General features: G+C 62.7%; 1 protein-coding gene across 1 annotated transcript; it reads left to right on the top strand.

Annotated features, from left to right (window-relative positions):
- Nucleotides 1–2169: 2169 nt before the first annotated feature.
- LDBPK_020270 (ABC1 transporter, putative) lies at nucleotides 2170–10167 on the top strand (the record flags this gene model as incomplete). Its single annotated transcript, XM_003857875.1, has 1 exon — nucleotides 2170–10167. One exon carries the CDS (start codon nucleotides 2170–2172, stop codon nucleotides 10165–10167), a length of 7998 nt encoding a protein of 2665 aa, XP_003857923.1.
- Nucleotides 10168–11295: the final 1128 nt, after the last annotated feature.

The raw sequence follows: 11295 nt of genomic DNA, 5'->3' as shown, positions 1-11295 counted from the left end.
CACATGCGGCCAGGTGTGTTCTCGCCTGCGACCCGGCGGTGGACCAGCCGGAATTCCGTGCCCCGAGGGGAGGGTGGCGCGTGGCGGTGGCGGTTTGCATCGACAGCGCCCGTGGATACGGCCCGTGCCGCTTTTTGGGCGAGCAGTTGGCCACCTGGACGCTGTATACATCCGTCGGTGTCACCGTTGACCACGGTCAGCAGACGGTGCAACGGGGCCCGACGTTTCTGTGACGCCTTCGCGATCACCCTCGATGGGGTGCGATGGCAGTGGCGTACATGGAGCGGCTTGTGTCGAAGCTTCTCCAGGCGTCGAGTGTCACGGGCGTCCCAGCGCATGGGTGCCGTTGGGCGGCCCAGTGAGCACGCCGCTGTTTGCCGTCGCTGAACCGTTGCCTCCTGCAGGGCGCAAGGCTGGCCCGTCTGCCAACCTCGGTGACATGTGAGCGGGAAGTTTGGATGGGGAAAGAGGGGGATTTGGGAAGCCGCGCGGTCGCACCCCCGCGATGTGTGCTGCCGGGAGCGGTCCTTGTATCGGACGTGTTGTTGCTCGGATGGGGTGCCATGCTGTTTCGCCCCCACGGTGTGGGAGGGGTTGCTGCATCCGGGGGTCGGTAGAGGTGTCGGCCCCCTCCCATTGCAACGGTCAAGATGCAGCGCTGTGCTGCACGGCGTGCAGGCGTTCGTACCGCGCCTCGTCGGACACGTGGCGATCCGCAGTAGATAACGCGACTGTGGTGGCCGCGACCCGGAAGCGCTGCACCGAGCCAGATGCCCTCTAGGGTGAGCGGGCTTCAGCGCTGCGTCTTCTGCCGTAGCAACTACCTCCCCCCCCCCACTCAGACTACGCCAGAAGACGTGCGCTCAGCAGGCAGCCCGGAAAGGCGCATTGTTTTGCTGGCAGCTACCGACGCACGGGGACTTGGTGATAGGGGATCGAACTTGCGGAAAAGGGTGCGTTGGAGGCAGGAACCTCTCACTGCCATGCCGAGGGTAGAACCACCGAACGAAGCCCGAAAAAAAAAACAAATCGTCACACACTTCTGGAGGTGCTCTCCGCGGGATATTCATGTGGATGTGTGTGTGTGCGCGTGCGCGCGTGTGTGCACCGCCGTCCTCTCCGTCTCTCCATCCCTCCCTCCTGTAGGTGCGGATGTGTCTGTGTGTGCACATGGGCCGGCCCCTCTCTTTCACTGCTCTTCCACTTCTCCTTCTTCTGCCCGTTTCGGCTGAGCAGACTTCTGACGCACACACACGCACACGCGAAAAGGTATGTTGCATGGGTATATACACAGCTCTCTCCATACGCAACAACATACCTGATCTGCCTTTCTTATTGGTGTGCGCGTGCGCTTAGCCGTCTCTGTAGGAGAGAGAGAGCCCTGATAGGAGACGACGAAGACGGAGAAGGCCGCGCCTCTCTCTCTGTCTCTGTGTGTGTGTGTGTGGGGAGGGGTTCTCTCTCTCTATCCTTGCCCTTCCCTTCATCATCGTCGTCCACATCCACACCGCTGCATGTGTATACAGCTGCTTCCCCCTCTCCCTCCCCCATTCCACTCCCTCTCCGCTTCGTCATTGACCGCCGCTCGCTCGTTTCTGAATGTATCCTCTTGTTTGCCTTGCTTCCTCGTTTCGTGCCCTTGTGCGCTATACACATCCGCCAACCCCCCTCCCCCTCCCCCCGTCTCCGTCTCCGTCTCCGTCTCCCTCTCCCTCACTCTCTCTTCCTCTTCTTTCCGCCTTCGTTGCATCATCCCTCTCCGTGTGAAAGCCGCGGCGGCGGCGCACGCGCACACGGCTGCGCCCCTCCCCCGGAACCCCCGTTCCGGCCGCCGCGCGCTTCATCCCACGCACGTAAAGAGGGGGCGCGAGTGATTTGCCTTTGTGCTGTGTTGTGCGCCTTCGTTCATTGGTGCCCAGGGCGAATTCGCCGTTACATATAAAACGGAGAAGAGAGGGCGGGCGGGAGGGAGAGAAGAGAGTGAGCGAGGGGGGGGGGGCAGCGGCGGCGTGTGCGCCCTCCGCTACGCGAGCAGCGGAGAAGAGGTGCGGAGGTGTTCGCGCGGACGCGAAGAGGCGTGGGCTCTCTTCCTCCCCCAGTCTCCTGTCGTTTCTTCTTTCCGAGACGCCGGCCAGCGTGGTAGTGCGCCCTCAACGGAGTTGCTGAGTGATGAATCGCGCACCGCTGCCCCCCGCTCCGCAAGGCGGCTCGGCAGCGACGCCGGCGCCACCAGGTCAGCGCTCCTCTTTCGCATCTCCGGCGATGCCTCCGTCTTCGCCGCGGGCAGACTTTGTGTCTCCGTCGGCGCAGCGACGTACCGAGGCAGGAGCCGGTTACTACGGCGGGCTCCCGCCCGCCGCAGCGGCAGCGGTTCCACAATCTGATGCGCCATATGCCTCTACGGGCGCTTGGGGCAGTGGCGCCAGAAGTGCGAGGTGCCAGATTCCGGTGTACACTTCCGCCTTTGGCCATCCTCCCTCCCAGAGCCTGAGCCGCCCATGCGCGGCGCCACCCCCGCCTCAGCAGCGGGCGCGCAGCCACGGGCTCGAACCGCCGCGGATCGAGCGTGAGCTGCAGTACCGCCGCATAGCGATTGGCCCCATCGGCTGGACAAGGGAGGTCTTCCAACCTATGTCGACCGCCTCGCCAGCGTCAGCCGGTGCCCCCGCTGTGAGTGGGGGCCGCTGCCCTTCCTTACAGCGGACAAGGCGCGCCAGTACGGCACCCCCCTTGGAGGCCTGCGAGTCTTCCTTATCGTCGACATGGCCGATGCCGATCGACACACGCCAGCAGCAGGTGAGGCGTGATAGCAGCGGAAGCGTGGCGACGGGGGCCATCACGACAGCCATGCACGATGTTTTGCCTGGAGGCTTGACCGGTGACCGGCCGTTCACGTCGCCGCCGTCAGCCGTGGCCTCTCTTAGCCCAGGTGAACAGCTGCCCTCGGCAGCGCTTGCAGCGGAGCCTCCGCAAGTGCAGTCGCTGGCGCCCCCGGCGGCGACGGCGCTCATCTCGACGAGCCAAGCGGCGCGTGGCCCCGGCGCGGGCGCACCTGGCTCTTCGCGCTTCGATGTCGATGCACCCCTCCCCCTTGAAGACCGACGCTTCGCGCGGCTGGGCGCCGGCAGCTGCGGCACCGACAGCTACACGATGCACAGCGATAGCACGCCTAGCAGCAACGTTACCATGGGCTTCGCCTACGCCGATCCAGAGGGGCACAGGAATGCCGGCAACGCCGCCGCGAACAGAGGCGGCAGCAGTAGCAGCGCTATGGAGCGTGATGTAGGCGACTTCGCCAGCGAGTATTACGGTAGCATGCCTACCTCCGGCCTCGGACACGACGGGCACAGCCGCGCCGACGACGTCCGCACGGGCAACCTGAGAGCACCCTTCGGCCACGGCAGCGCGCTAGACTACTGGGATACCGTGACCACGTCTCCGTTCTCGGAGTCCCATACACTGACGACTATGCACGGCGGCGGCGCCGACGACCTCGCAAGCCCGACGGCTGGCGGTGCCGGATGGACTCATAATGACTCCAGCACGTGGCTCGACCAGCTTGGGGCGACCTTTTCTCGCGATATGATCGAGCGGCGCCGTCGCTGGGGCAGCGTGGTGCTGGAGATTGCGATCCCGCTTGTGTGCACGCTCTGTGTGGTGGCGCTGTGGGCCGCCTTCGGCGTTACTTCCTCGCCAGACTACAGCTCGCTGGCCTCTATCGGTGATAAAGGCTACAACTTCGCGGCTGGCAGGTACCTGGAGGAACTCTGCTACAACGAGACGTGGTTTGGGGAGCGGAACTACATCGACGGACTGCGCCCCTGCAGCAGCCTAGACGCTTCGTCACTGAGATCAGTGATTTGCAACACGGTCGGCGAGGAGGAGCTGCCCGTGAAGGGGCTGTGCTACAAACAAGAGGGCCGGGGGCTTGCCGACTTTCTCGGCGGTATGCGCAACGGCCTCGCGCGGGTGATGCCGCTAGACGACATCATCGCCCACCAGTGGATGGCCAAAAAGTTGTCCTCTAAGGATTCGGCGGCGATGGCGCTGCTGATCGGCGCGGGGCTCTTCTCCCACACGCGCATCAACGCTATCCAGTCGTCCGGCAAGCTGTACTTCGCCCCAAGCGAAAACGTGCCACTCGACATGCTCCAGTACCTGTCCAGCAGCTCTAGGCTTTTTCAGTACGTCTACAATGATACCTTCGACACCGTCGAGGAGGCGCACCGCGTGATCAAGAGCGGCGAGCGTGGACCCACATGGGCTCTCGTGAACATCCGCCAGCTGGACGAGAACGGCTTGGATTTGTCTATCGAAATGGTCTCGACAGCACTGCCGGAGTTCACGGCGATGGTGGACAAGGCGTACTCCGGCGGCGGGGGCTACGATCGATCCAACATGTATTACACGAGCGGCTACCCGTCCTTGATGGACGCGCTTGTGAAGTACTACCTCATGTCCCTGTACGCGGCCGGCGCGACGCGCGCTGAAACAGGCAGCGTTCAGGCCCTGGCGGAGAGGCGGGCGGCGCAACAACAGCGGCAACAGGCGCAGGCAGCGACTGACGACTCGGTGAACGTGGTTCTGGATACGCACGAACTGCTCGACGCTGTGCGGGCGGCGCGGGAACCAGTGGGCAGCGGTGCACAGTCCTTCACCGATGCCGTCGAGTTGGGCAAATCCTCGGCGGCCGTTACGTCACAGAAAGCCTCCAGCATCCTGGCGACAAGCGCGGCCCTTCGCGCGAAGACGAGCTTCACGATCTTCCTGGGCAGCATGCCATGGGTGCCCTTCAAGACGAGCCAGGTGCTGACTTCTGCGAACACAATCATCGGCTTTGTTATCGTGATGGCGTTTCTCTACCCCGTCTCGCAGTTGACGCGGCGGCTCGTGCTGGAGAAGGAGCGGCGCGTGCGGGAGGCGACGCTGATCATGGGGCTCAGGCCGGCCTATTTTTGGTGCAGCTGGTTCCTTTACAGCGCCGCCCTCATGCTCACGATCTCCCTCTTCATGACGCTGCTGATGTGCACAACGTTCCTGACGAAGAGCGACGCCTTCAGCGTGCTTCTTGTCCTTGTCATGTTCTCCCTCACGTGCGTGCCGCTGTCGGGTCTGATGGCCACTTTCTACGACACGTCGCGGATGGCGGTCCTCATGACGCCACTCCTCTACTTTTCCATGTCTTTGCTGGTCTTTGCGATCTATTCGGCGAGCCCAGCCGTCTACCTCGTCCTCAGCATCTTCTCGCCCACCTGCTTCGCGATCATCCTGCAGATCGTGCTCGCCCGGGAGAGCGGCGACGGCTTTGCTGCGATGATCTTTCTGGACCCAAACGACAACCCCAACACCGCCACGCTCTTGGGATTCCTCGCCCTGGACTTTGGTGCGTATCTGCTGCTCATGTTCTACCTCGATGCGGTGCTGCCCAAGGCGGTCGGTGTGCCGAAGCACCCGCTCTACTTCATCCTAGACCCGGTCCGGCATTGCCGTCGCAGGCGTGCGGAAAGGGCGTGGCAGGCGGAACAGCGGCGGCGTCAAGCGACGTCTACCACCGACGGCGGCAGTGGCGCGGGGGAGGCCCTGCAGCCGCCACCAACGCAGAGGGGGAGGACTCATGATACCAAAGAGGGGACGTACGGCGGTAGCGATGGCTGGTGTTGCACTGGGCACAGCGCTGCAACGGATGACGACGACGAGGATCTGTTCGACGGCGAGGACGCCCGTGATCCGAACGGCGTGTACGAGGCGGAGACCTTCACGCCGGAGCAGCTGTCCGTGCGCATTATCGGCCTCCGCAAGTTCTTCGAGCACGGTGGCCGCCGCTTCGTCGCGGTGCGGAACTTCTGCTGGCAGCTGCCGAACGCCGGCATCTCCGTGCTGCTGGGGCACAACGGCGCCGGCAAGTCGACGCTGATCAACATGATGACGGGTATGCTCTACCCGGATGGCGGGGACTGCTACATCGGCGGCCACTCCATTCGCCTCGATCTGGCGCGCGCCCGCCACCAGATCGGTTTCTGTCCGCAGCACAACATTCTCTGGCCGGAGCTGACGTGCCGTGAGCACCTCGAGTTCTTTGCGCGGCTGAAGGGGCTGCGCGGGGCGGCGCTGGAAGATGCCGTGATGCACACCCTCAAGGGGGTGGATCTTTTGAATAAGCAGAACGACCCAACACGCGTTCTCTCGGGCGGCATGAAGCGGAAGCTTTCGGTTGCCATCGCGTTTGTAGGTGGCAGCAGCCTCGTCTTCCTCGATGAGCCGACCGCCGGCATGGACGTGGCGGCGCGGCGGCACACGTGGAGGCTGTTGCTGCGCATGTCGCGCAGCCGAAGCGTACTGCTGACCACGCACTTTATGGACGAGGCGGACTTGCTCGGTGACCGGGTGGCCATCATGAGCCGTGGCCAGCTCAAGTGCGCTGGCAGCTCACTCTTCTTGAAGTCGCGGCTCGGTATCGGGTACAACATCACCATCTCTGTCGACGAGCTGCTACGCGTCCGTGATCTCGACGCCTTTTTGCAGCAGCACGTGCCGCAGGCGGAGCGCTTGACAAGCAGCGGCGGCGAGGTCGGCTACCGCCTGCCTGCGAAGCAAGCGGAGCGCTTCCCAGGACTGCTGAGCGCGCTCGACACGGTTGGGCCGCTGATCGGCATTCGCGGCTACGCCATCTCTCCCACAACACTGGAGGAGGTGTTTCTGACGATCGCCCGCGACGCCGCGGAGGATGACAAGAGGCGAGCGAAGGCGGAGGGCGCAGCCGCCGTGGCTGCCGTGGCGGACAAGAAAAGTTGCCTGCCGGACCTCTGGCATCGTTTACGCTGCTGCTGCTGCCGCGGTGGCGGTAAGCACCAGGGCGACCACTCCTCCAGCGACGAGTTTGACTGGGACGATGATGACGAGGACGGCCATCGCAACGCCGGCTACTTGCGCGACACCTCCGGCGTGCACCCGCCGGAGGTGTCCCCGTACTTGGCGCTGGACCGAAATATCAGCCCGATGCAGCATCAGTCAGCGTCCTTGGCCCCAGGCTCGGAACAGCTTCAGAGTTGCTCGGGCCCAACGAGGACGGGCTACATGGGGGGCTGCAATCGCAATAGTGCGCGCACCTCGGAAAGCCGCACCCCTTCCAGGTCCTCGTCGAGGCTCGTGAGACCGGCGACGTCTGCCGTTTCCAAAGCCGCCGACCGTGCATCACAGGAGGACGCGGCCAGCAGCCGAGAGTCTATGCAGTCGACAGCAGAGCATGCGATGACGACGAGCTCGGAGGACGTGGAACACTCTCTACCGCGTGCCCCGGCCGCCGCTGACGTCACCCCGGCCGCGGCAGCGGCAGCAGCGGCAGCCGTAACGACAACGGTGGCGCCGACGACAGCGAAGGGCGCTTTTCCGGGTGACATTATCTGGAACTGCGAGGTTGCTTTCTCGACCGCGACTGTGAGTCTCCTGCAGACGGAGGCGATGATGCGCAAGCGGTTCTGCAACATGAAGCGCGATCGCAAGGCGCTCTGCTTCCAGATGATCTGCCCCGCCGCATGCATCCTGCTAGCGATGCTGCTGAACTTGGCGGGAACGTATACCGTGAGAGAGCTGAGGCTAAACACGAGCAACTACCCATACGACACGCTGTGGGACACGACGGGTTGTGCGGGCTACTTCAACGGAAGCTTCAGCGATGTTGCCGCGTCGCTTGCACGAAACCAGCGCACGCGCGACTTGCGCACGGCAAGTCTGTCGGACTTCTACTACTTCCTCCAAGACGAGTGGTTCGCGCATGGCAAAGTCGGCAAGTACAGCGGCCTCGCGTGCGGCGACCCTGTGGTGGCGATGCTGCCTTCGATCGATCTCAACCCCGTCGTGTTGCTGACCAACTACTCCGCTTATCACGAGTTTCCTATAGCCATGGTGAACTTCTACAATCTGCTCTTGAAGGAGGCTCGCGGCCCGTCCGTGTCCATCACGGCGAGCGCCGGCACGCTGCCGTCGAGCTTCGCGCTTGTCTCCGAGAGAAGCATCAAGCTGCTGCTGACGGCCATCATCATTATAGTGCCCTTCACCTTTCTCCCCTCGAACTGCGTGGCCTGGGTGGTGAAGGAGCGGGAGTGCCGGTCGCGCCACCTGCAGGACATCTGCGGCCTGCGCTACCTCGTCTACTGGTTCAGCAACTTCGTGTTCGACTTCACGGCGTACGCCGTGACGATGCTGCTCGTTGTGACGATATTTGCCGTCTTCCAACGCGAGGAGTACATCGGCGTCGACACGGCTGGCGCGACGTTCACGCTGCTTTTGGTCTTCGGCTTCTGCAGCACGACCACGGCGTACTTTGTGCAGTTCTTCTTCGCGACCCACTCCAGCGCGCAGAGCATCGTCATGGCGGCCGGCTTCATAACAGGCTTCCTTCTGGTCATCATCGTATTCGTGCTTCGACTCTTGCCGTCGACAGAGGCGACGTCGCACAGGTTGGGCTGGGTGTTCCGCATCTTTCCCACCTACGCCGTCAGCGAAGGCATCGTGAATCTCGCCCTGCTCTCGCACTTCCAATCATCGGACGAGAGCTTGACAGCCTTCTCCATGCAGACTATCGGCTGGCCGTGCGTGTACATGGCGGTGGAGGGGCCGCTGTTTCTCATTCTTACGCTGCTGATCGACCACCCATACTGGCGAATGAGGCTGCTGCTGCGGGGCTACGACGCACACGGCGACGCCACCGCTCTCGCACGCGCTCAACGGAGCGCGGAGCAGGGCAAAGGCGGCGATGCGCACCGTCGGCGTCATGGCAGCCATCAGCACGGAGAGCAACAAGACGTGAGTGAGAGTACCGATGACGGTGCCGAAGAGGACAGCGACGTCGAGGACGAGCGGGCCGAGGTGCAGCGGCGCATGGAGGCATACCGCGAAGACCTGAAGCGGCAGGAGAACATGTACAAGGTGGGCGATACTGCCGACTCCGCATCCTTTGGGATGGCGGCGACTAGCACAACTGGGGGCACCGGCGGTGACTTCCCGAGCTTCGGCGCTAAGCTGCCTATCATCGACGCCGTCGCGGTCGTCGGCTTGCGCAAGCAGTATGATAGCGGCAAGGTGGCTGTGCACGATGTCTCCTTCGGCGTCGTGCCGGGCGAGGTCTTTGGCCTTCTCGGCACGAATGGCGCTGGCAAGACAACGACGATGTCGATCCTGTGCCAGGAGTTCTATCCCACCGCTGGGCATGTCTACGTGTGCGGGTACGACATTGTGGAGGAAAGTCGCGACGCGCTCCAGTGCATCGGGTATTGCCCCCAGTTCGATGCAACGCTCGACCTGCTGACGGTGGAGGAGCACCTGAGTGTCTTCGCCGGCATCCGCGGCATCGTGCGGGAGCAGCAGAAGGACGTCGTGCGCGCGCTGCTGCAGCTGACCGGTCTGCGCGAATACCGTCACACGACGTCGGCAGCGTTGTCGGGCGGCAACCGCCGGAAGCTGAGCGTCGCACTGTCGCTGATCGGTGGGCCGCCGGTGATCATCTTCGACGAGCCGTCGGCGGGCATGGATCCCGTCGCTCGGCGTGAGATATGGACGTCGATGCAGGCCATTCGGCACCGCTGCTCAATTATTTTGTGCACGCACCACCTCGAGGAGGTAGAAGCCCTTGCCGACTGTGTGGCCATCATGGTGGACGGGCGACTGCGCTGCATCGGCAGCAAGGTGCATCTGAGGCAGAAGTACGGCAGCGGCTTTGAGATGACCATCCGCGTGCAGCCACCGACCACCGTCGACGTGAGCTCCTCCACCGCGGCGGATGCGAGGCGGCGCAAGCGAGCTGCCGAGGCGGCGGCGCTGGAGGCGATTAAAGCGCGGCTCATTGCTTTCGTCACTTCCTCGTTTCCGTCCTCAGAGGTCAGCGAGGTGCGTGGCAAGCGACTTGTCTTTACACTGCCCAAGAACACGAACCTGCCGAGCGTCTTCCAGTGTGTGCAGGCAAACCGCGCGGCACTCTGCATCTCTGACTACACGGTGTCACAGACAAGTATTGAGCAGATATTCATGCGCGTCAGCGACGAGGTGGAGAGGGCGGAGAAGGTTCGCGCCGCCTTGTCAGAGCGGCGGCGTGATGCCGAGAACGCCTTGCGACTGAAGCATGAACAGATGCACCTCAAGGGAGAAGAGTCTTCCGAGGAGCAACGTGCATAGTTGTGAGCTGCGCTCATGGCTGCCAAGCCAGGAAGCCCAAGCGAGGGCGCGCATGGAAAATGACGCTGCGCAGCCTTGAAGCGGGCTTCCTCCTACGTAGTTGGACAGTCCCCCCCCCCTCCCTGTGTTTCCCGGTGCTTCCGTGTGTTGCCATACACGTCAGGTCCACGCGACTGCACGCCGTGCTCGTGACTCGCCATTTTATTCGGCCTCCCCCTTTCCCTCCCTCGTGGGGGGGGGGGGAGGAGGGGCGGCCTTTGCGTTCCTGTAAATTTATGAGGTGCTCTCACCCTACCTCTCCTGAACAGCTGCCATTCCATGATGCGTGTGCACATATATCTGGTAGTTGGATATCTGTATGTCTATATGTATACATGTATATGTATATGCATGTGTATGTATATGTATATGTATATGTATATGTATGTATGCGTATATAAATGTTTTTGTGTACCTACGTGCACCTGTATGTATATCTATGCGTGTCTATTATATGTGGAAGTATGCATCTTGCGTTTAGCAGCGTGCTATCCTCCCTTTCTCTCTCTCACGCCCCTCGAAAGAAGCGATGCGCATGTGCGCATGCCACTCTAGGCCCCACTGCGAGTCTGCCGCTTTCTTGTGCGTTTCTGTCTGTGTTTACGTGAATATGTCTGCTGCTCTTTGCCTGTCACGCCGTGTAGGTGGTGGTGTGTGGTCTTGATCCCCTCTCGGCGCTCGTGATGATGTGAGTGTCTCGCTGTCCGCGCGTGGGCCTTCGGGTATATGTGCCTCTGTTATACGACGCGCTATGTCGCTCGCATTTTCAGTTTTTCATCTGTTGGCCTTCCGCGCGGGGCTGCTGCGCGCACCTTCCAGACGACGAGAAAGCCGGCCGCATGCAGGCAGCGACTCGCCGGCGCTGCGGAGCCCTCTCACCCGCTGTGGACAGACGGTACAGCACCGACAGACAGCGCGTCAGGAGCGGCCGCGATGCTTGCAAAATGCAAATTACAGCCAACGATGCGGCGACAAGAGCCCGCGCGACCCCCTCCCCCCTTGCCTGCCGCTGCCGCGCTGGATGTGAAGCACCGGAACCAAAACCTGACCTGCTGCGAAGACAGATCGATTAACTAAGGCAGGGGGAAG

Source organism: Leishmania donovani, chromosome 2 (assembly GCF_000227135.1).
Source record: "Leishmania donovani BPK282A1 complete genome, chromosome 2".
Lineage (NCBI taxonomy): Eukaryota > Euglenozoa > Kinetoplastea > Trypanosomatida > Trypanosomatidae > Leishmania > Leishmania donovani.
Note: the sequence above shows the minus strand (reverse complement) of the source record. Positions and strands in the feature narration are given on the sequence as shown.